We start from the raw sequence: 24,085 nt of genomic DNA on the forward strand, positions 1-24,085 counted from the left end.
CCTCACTTTTATCAGGATAGAATAACCTCTTTAATTACTACCATTTAGCATTAACCAAACACAGCAAACTGATTACTTGGAATCACCAAGTTTTAGTAGAAAATGGTGGGGCTATATTTAGATTATGTTGAAAGAAAAGGTGCAATTTTTGAACCATATTCTACATAATTATTTCTTGGAGTATGTCAGCAGGCAGTGGTAAGTCTGGGTGAGAAGCTGGAAAAACTGGGGGTGGTGATAAAAGAATTACAGGGAAATAATGAGGATAGAGTAGAAAGCTCTCTCATTGCTTTGGGCAAGTCACTTCGCCATTCTTATCTAAATGTAAGATGAACAACTGCTGTCTTGCTAGGATTAAAGAGTACATGTCTAGTGGAGCAAGAAATAATATTAAGAGGATACAGCATCCCATAGCCTCCCCTTGTAGGGAGAGTTGTACGAGGAGTGAGCAGAGTTCCCAGGGCAGCCTGTGTCTGTCTGTTTGGGAGAAGTCACAGCAAGGTCAGGCTCTCAATTCAGGGAACTGTTCTTACTTGCAAGTTCTAAAAATGGGAATTTTAGGTTCTAAAGTTTTATTTTTTTAGAGATGAGGTGAAAGATAGAGGTGGAGGGAAAGATCACAGGGGCAATACCACAAAACCCAAACAAGACCAAATAATCTCTCAGCCTCCATTTATTTATTCTCTTATTATTTTTAGTTGACACATAAAAATTGTACATATTTATGGAGCACAGTGTGATATTTTGCTACCCATATACAATGTGTTATGATCAAATCAAAGTCATTAACATATCCATCACCTCAAACATTTATCATTTCTTTGTGTTGGAAACATTCAAAATACTCTATTCTAGCTATTTGAAAATATAGAATAAACACTTGTTAACTATAGTCTCCCTACAAAGCTACAGAACACTAGAACTTATTCCTCCTATCTAGCAGTAATATTGTGTTTATTAACCAAACTCTCCGTATCCTCCTTTCCCTCCCACTCATCCCAGCCTCTAGTTACCACTATTCTTTTCTCTGCTTCTATGAGATCAACTGATTTAGCTTCCACATATGAGTGAGATAAATATGAGTATTTATCTTTCTGCACCTGGCTTATTTCACATAATATAATGTCCACCAGGCTTATCCATGTTGCCACAAATGACAGCATTTAATTCTTTTTTATGGCTGAATAATATTCCATTGTGTATCTATACCACATTTTCTTTATCAGTTCATCTGTTGATGAACACTTAGGTTGATTCCATATCTTCGCTAGTGTGAATTGTGCCGAAATAAACATGAGAGTGCAGATATCTCTTCAACATATGATTTCCTTTCCTTTGGATATATAATCAGTAGTGAAACTGATGGATCATATGGTAGTTCTAGTTCTAGTTTTTTGAGAAACCTCCATACTATTCTGCATAATAGCTGTACTAATTTATATTCCTACCAACAGCATATGATTTTCCTTTTCTCCACATTCTTGCCAGCATTTTTTTTTTTTTTTTGTCTTTTTGATGGTAGCCAGCCTAATGGGTAAGATGGTATCTTATGCCTTGTTTTTGTTTTTTTAGAGACAGGGTCTTCCTTGTTGGCCCGTTGTATGTCTTCTTTGGAGGAATATTTATTCAGATAATTTACCCATTTCTAAATTGGATTACTTGTTTGTTTGTTTTTTGCTGCTGAGTTGTTTGAATTCCTTGTATATTCTGAAAATTAATTCCTTGTTAGACGAATAATTCACAAATATTTTCTCCCATTCTCTAGGTTGTCTCTTTACACTGTTGATTAGTTCCTGTGCTGTGCAGAAGCTTTTAGTTTAATATAATTCCATTTGTCTATTTTCGTTTTTGTTGCTTGTGCCTTTGAGGTCTTTCCAATAAAATCTTTGTCCAGACCAATTTCCTGAAGCATTTCCCCTGTTTTCTTCTAGTAGTTTCATAGCTTCAGGTCAGGTCTTACATTTAGGTCTTTAATCCATTTTGAGTTGATTTTTGTACATGATGAGAAATAGTAATATAGTTTCATTTTTCTGCACATGGATATCCAGTTTTCCCAGAACTATTTATTGAAGAGAATTCCCTTTCCCCCAGTGAGTGTTCCTGGAACCTTTGTCAAAAATCTGTTGGCTGTAAATATGTGAATTTATTTCTAGTCTATTCCATTGATCTATGTGTCTGTTTTTATGCCAGTATCACACTATTTTAGTTACTATATCTTTGTAGTATATTTTCAGGTCACGTAGTGTGATATCTCCAGCTTTGTTCTTTTTGCTCAAGATTGCTTTGGCTATTCTGGGTCTTTTGTGGTTCCATATAAATTTTAGGATTGTTTTCTCTATTTCTGCAAAGAATGTAATTGGAATTTTGATAGGGATTACATTGAATGTGTAGATTGCCTGGGGTGGTATAGTCGTTTTAACAGTATTAACTCTTCCAATTTGTGAACATGAGATGTCTTCCTATTTTTTGTGTATTCTCTTCAATTTCTTTCATCAGAGTTTCATAATTTTAATTGTAGAGGTTTTTTACCTTCTTAAATTTATTTATAGATGTATTATGTCATTTTTGCATTGCTATAAAGAAATACCTGAGGCTAGGTAATTTATAAAGAAAAGAGGTTTAATTGGCTCATGGTGCTGCAGGTTGTACAGAAAGCATGGTGCCGGCATCTGCTTCTGGTGAGGGCCTCAGGGAGCTTACAATCATGGTGGAAGGCTAAGACGGGGAGGGGGAGTGTATTACAAGGCTAGAGGGAGCAAGAGAGAAAAGGGAGATCCCAGACTCTTTTAAACAACCAGCTCTCATGTGAACTGAGTGAATCAGAACTCTCTTTATCACCAAGGAGATGATGCCAAACCATTCATCAGGGATCCACTCGATGATCCAGTCATTTCCCACCTGGACCCACCTCCAACATTGTGAATCACATTTCTACATGAGATTTGGAGAGAACAAACATCCAAACCATATCACTTGGTATTTAATTTTTTGTGGCTGTTGTCAATGATACTGCCTTCATGATTTCTTTTTCAGCTAGTTTGTTGTTATTGTATAGAAATGGTACTGATTCTCGTATGTTGATTTTGTGTCCTGCAACCTTAATGAATTTATTGATCAGTTCTAAAAGGGCTTTTTTTTTCACTCATTTATTTTTTCAAGGTGAAGGCTGAGCTAAAGATGACCAAACATTTTTCACCATGGTCTCCTGCATAGGTGGTCTAGTGCTTCACTTTGGAACTCAGGGGTACTTAAAAACAACAGTTGCTGTTCAGAGCCTTTGGACTTGAGCTAAAAGTGAGACTAAAAGTATACCGTTTCAATAACCTATTTCACATTTTAGCATAAGGTTCTGAAATCATATTTGGGCAATATCAAAGGCTCACTTCAAACTCTGTAGAGTCAGGGAAAACCAGTGTGTGGCAGAGAGGAGAGGTTGGAGGACCATGTGCTCTTTAGGGAGGGTTCTCTCAGGGTAGCTACAGGGTGGAGGAAAATGCATTGCCTTCGGAGACATAAAGCTCCATTCCTGGGTCAGAGTTTTGAAGAAGGTTCAATTTCTCCAGATAGAAGAGGTTTTATTGACTTGGCTCAGTGCATGAATTCCTTTCTAGTCTCTTGAATCTGTTCTGTTCTGATTCAGAATCAGTTTGGCCAGTGCCCTGATCCAGAAAGCACATTCCCTATAAACTGCCCTGTGAAGACCACTCTTTCTTTAAGCTTTGACAGATCAGATGCAGACACCAGCCCTTTTTTTGCCTCTCTTTTCAAAGAGTCATCAGATTTTAGTCTTTCTTCAAAAAAACCAAAAAGAAAGCTCATATTTCCCAAGTCATTTATACTCATCATGAACTATAGCCATCTGTGTATTAAATGCAAAGGGATGGATGGATATAACCACACAAGGCATCACATGTTCACAAACACACAGTGAGGTGAATTAAGTAAATGCTCTGTTAGTTTTCTCCCCCCAAACCATCTTCTCCCTCAATGCACTATGCAAAGAGCCTCTCACGATGACAGATCACAGAACTTCAAAGCTAGATGGGGTCTATAGACTATCTGCTGAGACCTGGCCCAAGTGATTTTATCTTTCTGAATCTCAGGTTCTTCCTCAACAAAATGGGATTCAAATATTCCCACCTAAACAGTTATTGTTAAGATTAAGTATATGCTTAATTAATATCAATCTGCTCATTTGCATTGAAACTGAGATCTCAGCAAGGACAAGAGATGTCAAAGGTTAGTGACTGTGATGGGGCCAAAAAAACCAATGTCTCCTGCATCCTAGTACATGCTCTGTAAGGCAAATGGAACCAGGCTCTCCTCAGACAGTCAGCAAACCTTTAAGACATGTGACTCATGATCCATACTAAGGATGACATCATTTCATTTATGATTATAAGTTTCCAGTCGTCTGAAGAATGATAGTCCTCTATCTCCAGGCATCAAGCTGAGAGGATTCTCTGCAGCTCAGAATATGAAGGACTGATCAAGATTCAAGAGGATTCCTCTAAGCTTCAAAGCCGTACAATTATAAACCACCACCACCACAAGCTTCTGAAGTTAAATAAATAAACAACTTAAGGTAGATAAATCACAAACAGCTGACCTGAAGTAAAAATTGTGCCTAGGTCTAGGCCTGTTTTTTATTAGTGTTAACAGCAACTCCTCTGATGAAACCAAATTATTGCATTATACCAGTGTTGTAGCTTCCATCTTGATCCTTGCCTCTTAAAAAAAAAAAAAAAAATCTGATATCAGCTGAGTTGAACCATAGGATACTGCCAATATTAAACTATTATGGGGCTCTAAAAATAGCAATTTCATTTGGTTAAATATATAACATGTTAGTGTTTAAAGTGGTGCCTTTGCTTGTTAGATAATGGTTCTTTTTTACATAAAAGTTTAACACATATTTACTGGAAATGTGAAAAATTAAGAACAAAATTACATGTAATTCCACTAAATAATATTATTATTTTGCATGTTTTTTTCTCAGCATTTTGCAAGCTATTTAAAATATTTATAATTGTTAATAATATTCAAGCTTTTAATTATGCCTAAAAACTTCACTCCTAACCTGTTTCCTCATCTAGAATAAGAAGGAACTGCACTGGATTACCTCTAAGGTTTCTTTTGCTTTTATCTTTTTTATCTTTTGCTTTTATCTCTATGGTCAGATTAATTTGAGTACATTTTATCTGATCAAAACACTAATTTCTAATAAGGATATTTTTATCTTTACCCCTATGGCTTATTGTTCATGCAGTACAACTATTTGCTTACAACTTTCAAAGTTCTAGGGAACATTTTACAGGAAAAAAAGTTTAATGTGAACTACCACTTTTGGCATGTGATCCAATTTAGAAAATTAAAATATTGATCAACCAAAATTGTTTTCACTCAGAACAAATAGTTGTATTAATTTTTTTGACATAAAATGCATATTTTTTAAAACATTGATGGCCTACATTACTGAAACAACTGTCCCCAAAATGTTAGAATCTGGGCCTATTTGAGAAGAAACCTGGGCCATTTTCAGTTTGTGTTACTGTTTCAAATTCACAAATTATTCTACACCCATTATCGCACGTCAAGCTTTGAAAGAATTTTACAACATCCATATCATTTCTCACTTTACAGAAGGAAATTGAGTACTCAGGGAAACAAAATGGACCTGCAGCATTTATAGGGAGCCACCTGTGTGCTAGGGTAACAGGGAGTATGTGCGAAAGCTGCCTGTGGCGGGTGAGCGCTGGGGAGGCATCACTAGGTTAAAGAACAATGATTATTTCAACCTGGAAAGGAGCGCAGAGGGAGGACTTAACAAAGTCTTTCAATAGTTTAGTCAGTTTTTCTAAAAGTTTGTGATTGAGAGCTAATGAAAATAATACAAAGGCCCTGGCTCACTGAAGGAAGCTAGGACCTGGACCTCAGCATTTTTATCAAATTTCCCAGGCAATTCTGATTCATAGCGGGGGGGTGGGGGGGCGGAGAGAGGGGGAGAGAGAGAGAGAGTAGCTATCATACTAGCTATCTGTTTGCTTATATACTAAGGCAAATAACTAAAGATTATAGCATGAAGCACTTGGATTAGATAAAAAAGCAAAAGAGGAAATGTAGGAAGACGTTCGTACCCATTGAAATGGCTTGCTTGAGAATAGTATAAAGCAGTGTGTATCAGCATTACTTGAAAGGCTGCTTAAAACACATATGCAGACTTTGTAATTTACTAGGTCTGGGGTGAGGCCCTGGGATTTGCATTTGTAACAAGTTTCCAGGTGCTGCTGCTGCTGGTGGTTCAGGAACTACACCCTGAGACCATTGGTGTAGACAAGCACATTGGTTCTAAATCCTGGCTGCACACTAGAATCATCATCTGGGATGAGTTTTTAAATTATCATCGATGCTGGGGCCTCACCCCCAAGAGATTCTAATATAATAGAATTTCAGTGGAGCCTGGGCATGGGTAGTTTGTAAAGCCCCCCACTCCAGGTGTTTCTAATATGCAGTCGGAGTTGAGAACCACTGGGGTTAAGGCTTCTGGAAAACTGGGGAAGGAGCCCAGACCAGGAGAGTCACATTCAGTACTGGGTTATCAGGTTTAATCACATTTGTCTGAGTCTCCTTTCCCGGAGGCAGGGGATGCAGTGCACTAAACTATCTTTCTAACATCCTTTCCCCACTCAGAATTGCTATTCTGCCTAGGAGGCTTTTAAAATGCATCTCCATGTTATGCACTTAACAGTATCTAGAAGACAGTTGATTTTTCCTTTCAGCAGTGCTGCCCTCTAGTGTTCTTAATTATTCAAATCATGTAAAAACCCACCTCGGCCATCAGCATGGTTGTTTCCTATTAGTAAGCTAAACACATTTTTCTCTGAAATAGAATTAAATTTTAATTCATGGCAACACGAATCTCCAAAACTGCAGCCTCTTGGTTCTCCTGCAATTTCTCCCTGCTTTTGATGTTGCAGCCTCCTTCCAGGACAAGAACTCACAGTGTTCTCTTTTCCCAATTCCACCAAGCTTTTCTCTTCAGAGTCAAAAGCTAAACAATGAGGAAAAAGCCACCAGCAACAAAAAGACCTGGGACATTGGAGTGCCTCGCAGAGGCTCTCCTCACCTTTTTCTCATTTCTCCTACACATCTCACACCTCCTTTTAGACTTGGTTCACAGTTTATTGAGACTAGAATTCATCAAACAGGTGCTCCCATGTCTTCCCATGATGAGTTCTAGAAACCTCCCTGGGTCCCATCATCTTCACAAAAGTGTCCTTCTTACCTCTAGGGGCTCTGTCCCTCCTCCCTCTCCCTTTATCAAGTCTGTCTCCCTCTTCCATCCCAGCCCCCAGGCCATTTCATCAATAACTCCCTCTTCCTAGGTCACTCCAAATGGCACACAGGCTTACTCTTAATGTCCCGTGACCCTGAATATCCCTTCAGCTCCTGTCCTATTTCTCTTCCAAACTTATTGAATGCATTGTCTTTAAGGCCTGTCCTTCTTCCACTCATTCTTCCATTGAGTGGCTTCCAAAGGCGCCAGCCTTGCTTGATCCCATCACGTCACTGACACTATGAAGCTGCTTTTCTCACGGTCTGCAGTGGTCTCCCTACATATGGCCAAATCCAATGGACACTGTTTGGGGCTGTTCTGACACAAATGTCCATGGCGTTCCACCCTGTGGGCACGGCTCCCTCTTGAAGTGCCCTCTGCTCTTGGTCTGACACATCCCTGTGTGCCGGCTTCCCTCCTGCCCCTTTGGCTGCCGGCTACCCAGCATCCTGCATGAGTCCTCTCTCTAACCCCGGGGCTGGCCATCAGAAACTCTTCTCTTTTCTCTCTATAGACTTTCCTTACAAGGCTCATCCATTTTCATGAATTTAAATATAGTCAATAGACTGGTAACTAATAAATGTATATACCACCTCTGGCCCAGTTTGCTCACTCTTATTTATCCAACTATTAAATATCCACTCGACATCTCCCCTTTATTTTTTATTTATTTATTTATTTTTTGAGATGGAGTCTCGCTCTGTCCCCCATGCTGGAGTGCAGTGGCACGATCTCGGCTCACTGCAAGCTCCACCTCCCGGGTTCACACCATTCTCCTGCCTCAGCCTCCCGAGTAGCTGGGACTACAGGCACCTGCCACCACGCCCGGCTAATTTTCTGTATTTTTAGTAGAGACGGGGTTTCACCGTGTTAGCCAGGATGGTCTCGATCTCCTGACCTCGTGATCCACCCGCCTCGGCCTCCCAAAGTGCTGGGATTACAGGCATGAACCACCGCGCCCCGCCCGACATCTCCCTTTTCATATGTCACATGCATCTCCGTTTTTCCCATGTCGAAAGAAGAACCCTTGATTTTTCTCCCAAACCTGTTCTTCCTTCAATCTCCCTTATCTCTGTAAACAGCCAGATATCTGGGAAACAGCTTTAATTTGTCCCTTTCCCTGACCACACTCAGTCCATCTATAAGTATTGTGGATTCTGCCTTCAACATATATTTTGAATCCATCCACCTCTCTCTCTGTTTGCCACCACCACCCTATTACAAATCACCGTCATCTCCTACCTAGAATACAGCAATACCTTCCTCAAGCTCTTCCTACTTCCTCCAGTCCTCCCTGTTACTAATGATTCTCCACAGCACAGAGACAGTGTTCTGAAATGCAAACTATATTCTACCATCCCCTTACCTGATAAAATGTTAATGCCTTCATTAAACCTTGAATAACATACAAATGACATGGTTTGCCGTCTGCCAACTTTATCTCGTACCCCTGTCCTCCTTCCCTCCCATTGCTGGGACTCGCTAAGCTCTGTCCTTCCTCACAGCCTAGGCACATACTATACCATCTGCCTCGAATGCTCTTCCACTTTCTTCACATGGATGGCTCCTTTTTTCTTTTTTATGCCTAAACATGATTGCTCTTTAGTGAGACCTTCCTTACTCCACTAAATACATCTTCTCTTTCATTTCCTGTCCCAGTCCCCTATGTTATTTTCTTTATAACACTTCACATTTTATAATGACTTACTTGTTTACCTCTCCATCTCTCTCTCAACTTGAAACTCTCTGAGTCCAGGAACTTTGTGTCTGTTTTACTCACAGGAGAACTCAGCAACCAGCACAGTGACTGGCAAATATTAAGCTTTTAATACTTGTGTGTTGTATAATTGAATGAATGTGCAGGAAGAATCACAACTTCCACTCCATCTTCACTGCTCTTGTCAAGGACTCCCACATGCCCAAGCCACCTGTCAGCATTCTGTGCCTGTCTTACTTGATGGCAGAGACAGAGTTAAGGGAGAGGCCAGGTCCAGTTTATTCTCTGTTAACCTCTTCTGTGTTTATCAGCATGTTTGATTCACCAGAGTATCTCCAGCACCCAGAATAGCAGACACCTAATAGATACTGTTGATTGGCTGAACTCCCAGCTCTGAATGACAGGATGTGAAGGGAAAGGGAGCTGGTGCAGTCATGGAGACATCCAAAGACAGAATCTATCTGGGGCAGAGATTCATATCATTGTTTTCAACTTCTGGAAATGTTTATCATAGGCACGCATCTCCATTTGTATAATAAAAGAGAAGAAAAGCAGTTCCTTAACACTTTTTTAATCATATGTTTTATAAATGGAGAATGAACTTCATAGTTTTAGTTGCTGGGCAATAGTTTGATATTCTAGAGTCTTTCTCCAAGAAAAAGAAAACTATTTTGCTTATAAGCCAGCTTTTACCTCTGTTGGACACACAATGGTGAATGAAAGCATTTCCATCTTCCAAAAAAGAAATCAAGGGCAATTAAAAATAGTTTTTAGAAGGCCGGGAGCGGTGGCTTACGCCTGTAATCCCAGCACTGTGGGAGGCCGAGGCAGGTGGATCATGAGGTCAGGAGATAGAGACCATCCTGGCTAACACGGTGAAACCCTGTCTCTACTAAAAATACAAAAAGTTAGCCGGGCATGGTGGCGGGCACCTGTAGTCCCAGCTACTCAGGAGGCTGAAGCAGGAGAATGGCGTGAACCCGGGAGGCGGAGCCTGCACTGAGCCGAGATCGTGCCACTGCACTCCAGCCTGGGCGACAGAGCGAGACTCCATCTCAAAAAAAAAAAAAAAAAAATAGTTTACACCAGCCAAACAAGCAAAGAAGCTAAGACCCTGACTCTGGCCATTTCATTCCAAATCCTGTTCCCTATCAATCTAGACAGTGCCTGCTCATGAGAAATAATAATAATAATAAAAAGAATACATCTACTGCAACTCTACTTTGAGACAAGGATTTGGTCCTTCTGAAGGGCATTTAACTGACTGGTATTACTGAGAAATAAAAAAGCCCAAGGCCTGTGACCCTTTGAAACTGTCGAGTGACCTGGCATCCTGAGTGTTTAACTGACCTGCTTTGTAGAAGAAATCCAACCCTGTCTGTGAATTTTAACTAAATTAAACTTGAGGGTCTCCATGCTCTCTTGTTCTGCAGCACATCTGGCTGGTGCCAAGAGGATTTGCTCAGCTCCATCCTCTGGGGAAGGGATTCATTATCCCGTTTAGGAAATGTGATGTCGAGCTGCATGAGGCTGATGAGCACACTGGGTGGGACCACAAACAGGCCCCAATGAAATCAATTATGTGGGCGTCTTAGAACAAAATTTGGTTCAAAGTGATCAAGGACAGGGTGTGTCACTGCAAGCTGTGAGCCACGGTGGCTTCAGCTGTTTGTTCAGCATTTAATATGTTTATCTTTCTGCTAAACACGTTGTTGTTGAGTCACCTCTCTTAGAGACCCATTCTGTGTGGGGCCCAGCTCTGCAAGTCCAATATACAAAGACAAGCCTTTCACCCTCAATGACCTTACATTCTACAAAGTTAAAACAAATGCCTTCTTACTTTTCACTTTAGTGAGAAAGGTACTCAGGCTCTTAAAAAGGTGAATCATGTATTCTTTATTAGGCCAGGAATCATCAAGCACTAAAAGTAAAGAACTTAAAGTGGTCATTATATTTCCAATATCAACTTAGTGTTGTTGCTGCAAATGGAAAATGGAATGTCAGTTTACCCAAAAGTACCATCAGCCTCCAAACCATCAGTATTTCATATCAGACTATAATGTTGTCACCAATATTAGGCTAATTTTATTAAACAAACAATTGCATTAAGCTTCTAAGCTTTGGCTAGAGAGGTAAAAATCGCATAACTTTGAAAAGTAGACAAATTCATGAAATGCTGTCTGTTTGACCTTCCACAGAAATTGTGCGAGCCATGACACATGTGATAAACCAAGGCATGGCAATGTACTGGGGCACCTCGAGGTGGAGTGCTATGGAGATCATGGTAATTTAATTTCTATTTTTAAATGGCTATTGAGTACCTTATTATTGCTTTTCAGATGCCATGCATAAATTGCAAGATCTTTTGCAAACTTTTCTCACAATCACTATGGTACTGGAATTCTAGAATCAATTCTATCATTACAGAGATGGATATTGGAGCCAGAGCTCATCTGTTCAGAATACAACAGAGAATACAGTGTTCTTTGGTGGCAAGAGGGTAAAGTGAATTTCACAGCTAATGAGATATATTAACAGAGTATTCTAGTTTTCTTATTAAAAACTGTATTAACTATACTGTTTATACCAAGCTAATTACAGATACTTTTATATGTTAGTCTAAGTCTTATTTCTTTAGGAACTTAAAAATAGTTAAACTACATTTTCTTTATCATAGTGTACAATTCACACCTTGACTAATTTGCCCTGGACTTAACTCAATCGAAACCCCTCAAATAATTAATAAGGGTTTCCTACATTTCATATTGCTCTTAGTGAAATCAGTGGTGACAAATTTGCTTATTATTTGGCATCCTACATGTTTCTTGGTTTGTACTGATTTCACCAAAGTAAACATTTCTCATGCATACAAATTCCAGCGAAGCCTTATTTCTCATCAGTATAAATTCGGTTGTAATCTCATTCTTCCCTAGGAAGCCTATTCTGTAGCAAGACAGTTCAATATGATCCCACCGGTCTGTGAACAAGCTGAGTACCATCTTTTCCAGAGAGAGAAAGTGGAGGTCCAGCTGCCAGAGCTCTACCACAAAATAGGTAATCTTCAAAATAAAAGCTACTGAATATTTTTAACAAGAGAAAGATCACTGATTCGGGGAAAAAAATAAAAACAGTGTTACTGAAATGCTTTCCTAAATGTCCCTAATTATCATAGACATTGTAAGAACCATGCATTCCAGAGATTGTAGCAGAATCAAAATGTAGCAGAATCTGCATTTAGTCTACTGGGTATCACTGATGAAAGCCAAGCAGAGTTGTAAATTGTGACTGGTGTTTCAGCTGTACTCAGCAGGTGTTCAAAAAAATGCATACTGAATAAAAGGAACAACCAATGAATAAATTCATTTTTCATTGGTGCTTGCTCAAGTAAACAATGACTACCTTTCAAAAAAAATCGTGGATATATACAACTGTATCTACCTCCCTGGCCCTGGCACTGAGTTAGAAATGGGAAATTCAACAACTAATAAGTCGGGCACTACACATTTGTGCAGATAGAACTAATGCCTTCAGAGAGAGGGGAAATATATATATATATAATATACCCAAGAAATGTAGACATTAGGAAAAGATGAATAAGCCACATTTTCAGGCTTATTTATCAAAAGTTTCCAGAGATAACTTTCTTCCTAAGAAACAGAGGTTCATATGAGCAGGAAAATTCTGGGAAAAGGAGAAAAAGATAAAACTTCAACAACAACAATAATTGTTATTATTGCTCTCACTTATTGAGTGCTTATTTTATACCAGGTGTGTGCTCCTGCTGTGTACCAGGCACTATGTTAGGCACTAAATGGACAAGGACAACAAAAATTCATGGATGAGCCACATTTTTCAGGCTTTCTTATATGCACTCCCAAGAACTGACAGTCCATGTTTAATTGGTTGATTAAAGAATGAAACACAATTTGTAAGCTCCTAAATTGTAATGGAAAAAAATGCATGCTGATATTAACTCATTTATCTGGCCAGCTTTTCCCTATAACCTACCAAATTCTTTAGTGACTACCGCCCTCCCCACGAACCCACCTTTTGATCCCAACTTGCACAAGCAACTTTCTAAGTTTTTTCTTCTGTAGGGGTTGGCGCAATGACATGGTCTCCACTTGCCTGTGGAATCATCTCAGGAAAATACGGAAATGGGGTGCCTGAAAGTTCCAGGGCTTCACTGAAGGTATTTTTCTCAATGTCTAGAAAAAAGCCTGGGGGTAGGAAGGAGGGAAGAAGATTGATAAGAACAGCTCTGCGGCGGCCTAGGGCTTCCCAGCTCAGGCAGACTGTGTTGCCCGGGCCAGTGGCCTCTGGCAGGTTCCCCTAAGGCTTCTGGAGGTCTTGGCTCCTGGCCATGTATCAGTCAGCCCTTCATAATCTGACTGCGTTGAATATTCTCTTCCTCTGGGGACTGGGGAAAAAGTGCCCAGTGACCTGACTGGACTTGCAGGGCTCGAATTCTTACATTGTTATTTATTCTTATATTAAAGAAAACATTCCATCATTTGAAACTGATAAAATACAAAATCTCTTTTCTATATACGAGGCTTCTTACATTATTTCCTTTTCTTGACAAAACAAAGTGTAAGCCATAAAGGCTTAATCCACATGAGGCCAACAGTTGTAGCTGAGTATGGCTGCCACTTTTTATTGTGTGTTGGGGGCAGTGGGTTAGAAGGGGAGACTTCAGGAGACAGATACATAGCAAAGCTTCTATCACTTAAAGCAGCTTAAATTCTGCTGTGAAGCAAAAAGATATTCAAGATCATTGACACAAAATTACCTCCATTTAGGACATCTTGATGACTAATTTATTGGAGAGTACTCCAAACATCTCTCCTTATTAATAACAACATGCCTGTTTTTAAAAACTTGAGAGAATGTGTAATAACATTAGAATCACAAATTACTCTGTATTGTCAAGGGAGAGAGAATACAGGCATTTAAAAAATTAGATAAACCAGAGTCCTTCTAAGAGGAAGTATAAGCCTGACACAACTTCTTGCCTCCATCAGCACTAAATTATTGGGAAAACAGCTGAAGTCAAGTCTGAACCACCAATCCTTTTATCATTGTGGCTGTGGCCACTGTGAGCTTCCCTAATCAGAACATTTTCAAGGCTCTAGGCCTTTGACTTTCCTTTCTGTCTGTAACAGTTGAGCTTTGGCTTGTTTGTTCTCTAAAATAATACAACATAAGTATGTCCTAAAGCATGATGACATGATCCTATTTCTAGTTTTGTATTATTACAAAAAACGATTTTCCTAGAATATTAAATAAGGTCTTGCTTCTGAAAATTAAAGATTGTTCTGAAACAAGTCTAAACAAGTCAACAAAGACAGACTAAAAGCATCTTAGGAAAGAAGGTATAAAAAGAGGAAGGCAAGAAGGGAGTGAAGAAGGAAGGAAAGGAAGAAGGGAAGCACTGAGAATTACAATTTTACTGAGTACCTACTATCTGCCAAGCACTGAGCTAAGTGTTTTCATTCATCAACTTTTATTCTCACAAACAGAATGGATACAGGTGACTTTTAGTCAGTTGAGCTAAGCATGTTGTCATATGTTCTTTCAGAGGCTTGCTGAAAAATTCAAAGCATTTCTATATATGCTGAGTGTTTGTTCTCACAATAATCTGCTGAGAGGCAGACCATTTTCAGAAGCAGAAACTAAAACACGAAGACCTTAAATAACAATCCAAGACCACAAACTCATAACAGAAAAGGTTGATATTAGAACCCAGGTCTCCTGGCTCTCAGTTAATTACCTCCCTCAAAGACATCTTTATTTCTCTTTAAAACCAGGTTTTTAAAGGAGGAAGAAGTAGCTATGCTGTATTTGGAGTGCATGATTGTCTAACCTCCATCACTGTTTGAGAAAAGCTTGCAAACAGCTGCAAAAGCTTTCACAAATTCACTAGTGAAAGGAAAAAGAAAAAAAGAAAGAGTAATGAATGTTTGAAGGTGGCTAAGCCCAAAAGCAGCTTGGGAAATATTTCTATTGGTGACTTTTATAAAGTCAACTCTGTATCTACTGGAAAATCCTTAACAATAAACATTAAGCGCTCTCAACAGATGATAGGTGGCTGATCACAAAGTATGCTTCTTTAGAGCTCTGCAGACTCTCAAGGCTCTACATTATCAACCTGAGTGCTTTCGGAGTAATATATGTGCACTTAGGAAAGCCACTTGAGTATAGTTACCAGCAAAAAAATAAAAAGTAAAGGAGGCAAGTATCAGAGCAACCTTTGGAGTGAATGAGAATGCCATGAAAGAGGAAAGAAAGAGAGAGAGAGAGAAGGAGGGAGGGAGGAAGGAAGGAAGGAAGGAAAGGAAGGAAGGAAGGTTAGTTAAATGAAAAGATAGATATCTGGGCAAGTAGATAAATAAATTGGTAACATTCATCTTACCCTCAAAGAGAATAATAGTTTATGTTTCACATTGGCTATTGTTATACTGATAAGATTAAGATGTTAATATTTTGCATCTGTTGTATTGAACTGCAGTTGAAGGATAAATTAACTCAGCATAAAAAATACCTATCTAGGGCTCTTTTAGAAAGTAACACTCTTTTTCTGGATTTTCTGGGCCCCCTCATCTGGCCCCACTACTCTAACAATGATTTCTAAATTTGTGTTATCAGCTCTGACTTCACTGCTGAACTGCACAGCACTCCTTCTTTGTGTCTATTAGACATCTCCAAGTGGAAGTCCCATGGGCATCAGTCATGCCTAATGGAATCTATCCTCACCCCCAGAACCTGCCATTCCTTCTTGCTTAACAGTGCCTCCACCCATCCATCTGGTTATGTTGGTCAGAAGCCAAAGCATTATCTCAGACTGCCTCCTTTCCTTCCTTATTCCTGTTCAACAAGGCACCAAATCCTCCAGACTCTATCTTGACTCTAAGATCCATCTTGTGCACAGCGCTTGTTTAGATCTTCATCATTTCTTACCAGATTTACTGTAGTAGCCTCCCATCTGGACTCTGATTTCCTCCCCTTTTCACAACAACCCACCACTGTGACCACTTAATCTTTTTAAAATATTAATCTGACCATATCATAACCCTGCTTAAAATCCTCTAATGATTTCCCAATCATTGCTTATAGGACAAAGCCATAACTCCGCAATAAAGCATTCAAGGAAATTCCCTTGGGATCTAAGTTGAGCCTATTTTTTTCATTTGTGTCTCCCATATCATACTACTTCATTTTCCATGCAAATGCACTGTACTCTCCTTTGCCTCCCAGAAATGTCCTTTTTTTCATTATCTTGTGGAACCCCTTTTTATTGCTAAAGACAAAGCTTGGTTGTCTTCTTCTCTATGAAGACTGTCCTAACTTTACAAAACTGAGCTATTTGTACCTTCTCTATTATTCCATGAACACTTCTTACAGTCTTCTAATTCTCTGGTTGCGAGTAACAAAATCTGATCAGAGAATGGGGACTCTATTGGTTCACAAAGACAATCCTTGGGAAGTATGGAGTGGCCTCAGCAATGACTCCATCCATGGACTTGTACATTGTCATGACTTTCCATCTTCTCTATTTCTCTCTGCATGTGGGTGTCATTTTCTTCTACTATAAATGAGGCCAGGAGCAGGAAAACTGGTGGTTGCAGGCTTGCATTTCTAAAGGCATGTAACCTAAGATAAAAGCGATCTTTTCTTTACCAACTTGAGTCCAGAGATGACTGGCCAAGCTTAGGTCATGTGCCACCCTGTGAGACCAATAACAGTGGCCAAAAGGGTAAGGGACTATGACCAGCTCGAGTTATGCACCATCTTGTCATGACATTTTCCATTAGAAGGCAGTAAAGACATAGCTTATAAAGAAATCATTGACAGAAGTGGAACCCCAACAAAAAAACACTTCCCATGTTACTAGGTAATGATTTGTGAATACATCTAGGACAGAAACTGAAACCTGCTCATCTGACTCATCACAGAGCTTGATGAGTACATAAGAGGTACCTGAGTCTTTGTTAAATTAATTTGATGAGCCATAACAAAATCAATAAAGTCTGATCAAGAGACCAGGTGTATAGCTTTTAAATAGAAATAAATAGTGCAATAAAATTTATTGGCAGCTCCTCCCTGTTGATGGCAAAATGCTTTCTAGAAAAATTATAGGCCAGATGTGGTGGCTCATATCTGTAATCCTAGCACTTTGGGAGGTGGAGGTGGGCAGATCACTTGAGCCCAGGAGTTTGAGACCAGCCTGGGCAAAATGGTGAAACCCCATCTCTACAAAAATACAAAAAATTAGCCAGATATCATGCTCACCTGTAGTCCCAGATACTCAGGAGGCTGAGGTGGATCACCTGAGCCTGGGAGGTCAAGGCTGCAGTGAGCTGAGGTCATGCCACTTCCCTCCAGCCTGAGCAATACAGTGAGACCCTGTCTCAAAAAAAATTACAAAAATATGTACCCCTCTGTCAAAGAAAAATAAGAAGCACGCACACCTCGATGAATCAAAGTTGGGGGAGAGAGGTGGTCCAAGTATGTCAAGGGTTCATATTAAGAAACTAAGCATATTGCACATTATGGTAAAATTTCAGAAGGCAAGTTTTCAGCTCTAGCATTTTACCTAGAGATCTCAACCTCAACAGTGACTTTGTTTTTGTTTTGAGTCAAAGACTTTGATGTTTAAGTAGAAATAGTCAACGAGCTTGGTTGTTAAATTATTCTAGACAGTGTTCAGAACTGAAATGTGACTGATTCTGTCCATGGCTCCAGTTTCATCCTGAGTTCAATCCAAGATTAACTAACAACTAATTAGGGATTTGGGGCAAGTCTCACAGACTATTCTCACCCCAATATCAGTACCTATGAAATAGGGACATATAAAATCATCATAGCATTGGGAGAGGGCAAAGAAATAGGCTTTGGGAAAATTTAGAGTTTTGTAACATACATAAAACTAATAGCCAACTAATCTGTGGAGGAAAGCTCATTCAATTGTCCCTTTTGACAAATATTTAGTGAGTGTACCCAGACTTTGTGCTGGGTGCTGAGGATACAGGGATGAATGGGACAGTCTCAACCCTCAAGGAGTAGCTCCAGGATTTGTAAGAGGGACAGACATATGAAGGGGTGAATTATGAAATAATATGGAATCCACAAGCCCTATGGAGTCCCACAGGACTGCTGGCAGAGTCACACTGCATTGGAGAGGAGGTGTCATGATCAGTCTGAAAAACGGGAAGAGATTTATTTTGACCCCATGGAACTCTGGTTTCTCTGACTCCTCCCTGACCACCATATTGGCTGAGACCCTCCTCCTTGCCAGCCACAAGTGTCAGAACTGGAGATGCTGACATGAACAACAAGCCATCCCTGGCTTCTACCTGCTAGGTTTAGAAACACCAACATGTAATCAAATCATTGCAGTGAAGTGGGGTGATAGAATAGGGTTGGATGAGGAGATTTCACCTTTTGATTCATGGATTACTGCCCAGTCAGCAAGCAGGCTTTATTACTGCCACAACCACACCTACCTCCAACCTTCCTACAAAACACACTTGTTTGCTTCCATATTTAATTAACATTTTAATTAAGCCTCATCTCCTATCTCTGCTAACATTTTCTCATTTGTAAAGCAGTTAAAGCTGTTTATTTCCAACACACTTTTATTTCCTTTAGTATGAGGAAAGCAGTATAAAAACTATGCATCTACTTTTTAAAAACCCTAATCTGCTTGTATTTCCATAGGTTAAAGCAACAATGAGATTTATAGTGTTGAAGATGGAGAGATAGGGACTCAATAAATAATTGCTTGGTTTTTACTTTTTAATTTTTTTTACTTTTGGAAGTCTGTCTCTGAAAATGGTGTGTGTGTATGTGTGTGTAACACACATACATATATACACACACACATACATAAAACTTGTAACCCAATCCTAAGAAAGAGAATGCACTGCATGCAAGATTTCAAAAATGGAAAAGTTACAAAAAATTGATTGATAAACCAACCACTCTTCACATGCATGGTATATACTGAAATTCAGAAATTCTAATACTAATAAAAAGCAATTGTTCAAAAAGCAGTTGGCTATTAGTTTTCAATCTTTGTTAGTTGGTTTGAATAACATTCAGAGATATTGGTCCTCTGAAAGATGTTATGAAACTTTAGTGAGCATTGGTGATGTTTTTCCCACTGAGGACACCAAAAGTAAGTTCAGGGACTCTCTGACATAGACAGCACTCTGGCCCAGGAAGTCTGCCCCAGCCCCAAGGCAATGTCCATTGTTCACAATGTCCACCTCATCACCACTGGCACCAACTGTCATCTCTGGAGAGATGCTCCAGGCCACCCTTCTTTTTGAAGAAGGTGAGGCTTCTCAGAGCTAAGGCTGGGAAAACTTTAGCCATCTCCCAAAGCAGACTACCAGGTTAGGAGCCAGCCCATAAGCCTTTGAACTTTAGGAGGCAAAACTGGGGCGGCTTGCCCTTCTCCTTTTCTCATCGGCAAAATAACTCAAAAAATCACCATAAAACATAATGTGGTTACCCTTTTCTTTGGAAATATTGTCTTAGAATGATGAAAAAATGCTCAATAAACAAAAGCCAGCGGCCTATTGAAATCATGTGGGTGCAGTGTCCATGGCCCACTGCCTGTTGCAGAGCATTCTGCGGCCTCTGGGAAGATAAAGATCTGCGATGGCGATTATGTCACAATTACACACAAGAGAGAAAGTCTACATTGCGACACAGTGTGATGATTTTTAATTGTTTTCCCTAAAACAGACTAACACTCTTGCAAATACTCTTTTCCTCTGGGTGTTGCTGCTTAGTGCTTGCTTTATGTAGAAGAGTCTATTGTTCCCTTTCTCATAGTAAGAGCAGAGCCTTCTGGAAAGTAAGGCATTGAGAAGTTCTAAAAGATTTTTCTCTTTATATTTAGGAAATTAGGTTCATTTTGTAGTCTATAGATCAGGGTCAGTTTCTTCTCATTGGCTTTAAAGAATAGTTTCCTGTTTTGAGTTTCTTTACTTTTTTAAGTTTCAATAGTTACACAATAGGTAATAACATTTGCAAAGTCTTTATCTACTTTAAAATTTTAAAAACCAACTCGGTACCTATCAGTTATGCCATGTCTGCTTCTAGGAAGAAGCTGCAGAAGCTAACAACAAAGCCACATTATAAAAAGAATAAGAGATTAGCAGTGAATTGAAGGCAAGGGGGAGAAAAATAGTTAAACAAAAATGTAAAATAATGGTTTTCTTTGAGCAGAAAGCTTGGCACCCAGCTTTCTTAATAAAAAGGAGACATAATAGATCTTGGTAAATTGCAAATGCACTTTTTTTTTTTGCTACATTCTAAAATTGGGCTATCTCAATAAGAAACATTACTTCTTCTGTTGGACAGGCTAGGATATAAGTGCTTGTATGTCACGGTCAGGGTTATAACAACTTCTGTGCAGGCTGATCAATTTGAATGGTGAATATTAGTCAAAATCAATCTGTTTTGAACCAATAAACAAGGAGCAAGATCGTGAGGAACATTTCTTTGCATGAAATCATCCCTGTCAGTGTGAAACATAAGGGTCAAAAAATTCAGAAAATCATTATGAGTTTCACATATTTTATTGAATTACCATTCTTTGACATCAGATCTTTACCAGACATTAACATTTCAATGTTATGCTTTTCCCCAGTGCTACCAGTGGTTGAAAGAAAGAATTGTAAGTGAAGAAGGGAGAAAACAGCAAAACAAGCTAAAAGACCTTTCCCCAATTGCGGAGCGTCTGGGATGCACACTACCTCAGCTAGCTGTTGGTAAGAAAATTACTAAGCTATGGGGTGGTAGAGGGACTTCTGCTGAGATCATAGTTTTCTATTGCTGACCACACCCTTACCATGATAAAATGTCTATTGTAGGGACAGATGATCTCTGAAGCATAAACTCCTGCTAAATATAAAGTGAGTTATTTGAGGTTCCCCAGAATATTCTACATGATAGCAAATTTTTTCTTACTTCTTTCCCCTTGCCCTTATAACATAGTTTAAATGAGAACATGTCAGTGATAACATACACTATCACAGATGTCAGGGGTGAACTGTGTAGTGACATCCATTTCTTCTGGCTCAAGTTTCTGTCTCTGTTGAAAACTAAACCAGGGTTGATGAAAGGCTGAGATACAGGGCTTGACAAGCCCAAGGCTACTGCCACATGAAAAGCTGGTCCTAGAGAAATACCTTCACCCTGAAAGTTCTTGAAGGCCATAAACATTGTTCTTCTAATGCTGTGGAGTCCATGAAAGGTCATGATTGCTGCTAACAATTGAAAACCACAGGTGGCTGGGTGCGGTGGCTCACGCCTGTAATCCCAGCACTTTGGGAGGCCGAGGTGGGTGGATCATGAGGTCAGGAGATCGAGACCATCCTGGCTAACACGGTGAAAACCCGTCTCTACTAAAAATAGAAAAAATTAGCTGGGCGTGGTGGTGGGCGCCTGTAGTCCCAGCTACTTGGGAGGCTGAGGCAGGAGAATGGCGTGAACCCGAGTGGCGGAGCTTGCAGTGAGCCCAGATTGCACCACTGCACTCCAGCCTGGGTGACAGAGCAAGACTCTGTCTCAAAAAAAAAAAAAAAAAGAAAAAGAAAAGAAAAAGAAAACCACATGCATTGTTTGAGAGAAAGATAATATGAACCACGTTCAATCATGGGTGTTTCAGTCAACAATGGACCACATATATGTAGGTGGTCCCATAAGATTATAATGGAGCTGAAAAATTACTATTGCCTAGTGATGTTGTGGCTGTCCTAAGGTCCAAGTGCAATGAATTACTTGTGTGTTTGCGGTGATGCTGGTATAAACAAGCCTACTGCACTGCCAGTAATATAAAAGTCTAGCACACGCAATCATGTACAGTACACAATACTTGATAATAAATGACCATGTTACTGGTTTATGTATTTACTATACTATACTTTTCATCTTTACTTTAGAGTGTTCTCCTTCTACTTACTAGAAAAAAAAAAAAGTTAACTGTAAAACAGCCTTATGCAGGCCCTTCAGGAGGTATTCCCCAAAGAGGAATTATTATCACAGGAGATGACAGCTCCATGTGTTTTACTGCCCCTGAAGACTTCCCAGAGGAACAAGATGTGGAGGTGGAACGTCCTGACCCTGTGTAGGCCAAGGCTAATGAGTGTGTCTGTGTCTTAGTTTTTAACAAAAAAAAGTTTAAAAAGCTAAAAAGACACTTTTTAAAAATAGAAAAGCTTATAACGATATAAAGAAAATACTTTTGTACAGCTGTACAATGTGTTTGTGTTTTAAGCTATGTTGTTGAAAGGTTTTTTTGTTTGTTTTTTGTTTTGAGATGGAGTCTCGCTCTGTTGCCCAGGCTGGAGTGCAGTGGCGCAATCTTGGCTCACTGCAACCTCCGTCTCCCGGGTTCAAGCGATCCTCTTGCCTCAGCCTCCTGAGTAGCTTGGATTACAGGTGCGCACCACCAAGCCCGGCTAATTTTTGTATTTTTAGTAGCAACGGAGTTTCACCATGTTGGTCAGGCTGGTCTCTAACTCCTGACCTCGTGATCTGCCCGCCTTGGCCACCCAAAGTGCTGGGATTACAGGTGTGAGCCACTGTGCCTGGCCAAAAGCTTTTTTAAATTAAAAGTTTATAAAGTAAAAATGTTACAGTTAGCTAATGTTAATTTATTATTGAAGAAAGAAAAATCTTAAAAATAAATTTAATGTAGCCTAGGTGCACAGTGTTTACAAAGTCTATGGTAGTGTACAAGAATGTCCTAGGCCTTCACATTCACTCACCACTCATTCACTGACTCACCCAAAGCACCTCCCAGTCCTGCAAGCTGCAGTCATGGTAAGTGCCCTACACAGGTATACCATTTTATACCATATTTTTACCATACCTTTTCTATGTTTAGATACACAACACCATGTGTTACAACCGCCTATAGTATTCAGTACAGTAACATGCTGTACAGATTTGGAGCCTAGGAGCAATAGGCTATCCCGTATAGCCTAGATGTGCAGTAGGCTATACCAACTAGGTTTGCATAAGTACCCATGATGTTCACACAATGAGGAAAATGCCTAACAATGCATTTCTCAGAACGTGTCCCTGTCGCTATGGGATGCATAACTGTATCTTATTTTAAATTTTCTAGTGACCACATTAAAGCATTAAAATGAAACAGGTGAAATTAATTTTAATAATGGATTTTCTTTAACCCAATATAGCCAAAATATTATCATTTCAACATGTAATAAATATTAAAAATTATTGAGATATTTTACTTTTGTTTTCTACAAATCTTCGAAATCCAGCATATATTTTACACTTAGAGCAAGCACATTCCAATTCAGGCTAAACACATGTTGCATGCTCAATAGCCACATGCTGCCAAAGGCTACACACTGGGCAGAAAAGCCCTGAGACTTCTGGTTCCCTTACTAGGGGATATTTGTCAGGCTCACTCTCACTGTTTTGTCTCCTTCCTCATCAAAACAGTCCGCGGAGGTCTATACTATTACTAGTCATATCTTACCGATGCTAGTGGAGGATTTTCTATTACTCTCTCCACTTATAAATGAAGAAATGAGATAAAAGAATTCATGTGGTAGCTATGAGAAAGGAATAAAATGGGTGCTGATTCTAGACAAAACAATCCTAAAGATTAAGAAATAGCAGGAATTGGGACATATCAGAAACACTAATCCAGTGAGATAAAAAGCTCAAGATAAGGCCTATGCAAATAAAATAATTTAATAGAATATTTGTTGGTAGCTTGACTCTTCACAGTTTGGGAGGCAGAGAAATGTTAGTTGCAATTAGCAGTCATAGAAAGATAGAAATGGGAGGTGGTTTTAGAGGTGGGAAAATGCCATGTACCTAAGTATGACTGTTGCTTTAATCCTTTCTTCAAAAAAAAATAAAATCAAACAATGTATTTAATGTTATTACTTAGCAACCCTATAGCTTTAACAAGCACAGTAAAACATATTAGCTATTTGACCATAGGCAAGTTGCTTAACCTGATAGCAATTTCC

General features: G+C 39.4%; 1 protein-coding gene across 6 annotated transcripts in view; it reads left to right on the forward strand.

Annotated features, from left to right (window-relative positions):
• KCNAB1 (potassium voltage-gated channel subfamily A regulatory beta subunit 1) overlaps positions 1–24,085 on the forward strand; it is a 500,607-nt gene that overhangs the window by 464,897 nt on the left and 11,625 nt on the right. For all 6 annotated transcript variants that reach the window (XM_063620303.1, XM_063620301.1, XM_063620298.1 and 3 more), the window contains 4 exons: positions 11,252–11,337; positions 11,987–12,107; positions 13,151–13,245; positions 20,719–20,839. In XM_063620303.1, the coding sequence (XP_063476373.1) occupies positions 11,252–11,337; positions 11,987–12,107; positions 13,151–13,245; positions 20,719–20,839 (423 nt within the window). The remainder of the gene's footprint in view (positions 1–11,251; positions 11,338–11,986; positions 12,108–13,150; positions 13,246–20,718; positions 20,840–24,085) is intronic.

This window comes from Symphalangus syndactylus, chromosome 17 (assembly GCF_028878055.3).
Source record: "Symphalangus syndactylus isolate Jambi chromosome 17, NHGRI_mSymSyn1-v2.1_pri, whole genome shotgun sequence".
Taxonomy (NCBI): Eukaryota; Metazoa; Chordata; class Mammalia; order Primates; family Hylobatidae; genus Symphalangus; species Symphalangus syndactylus.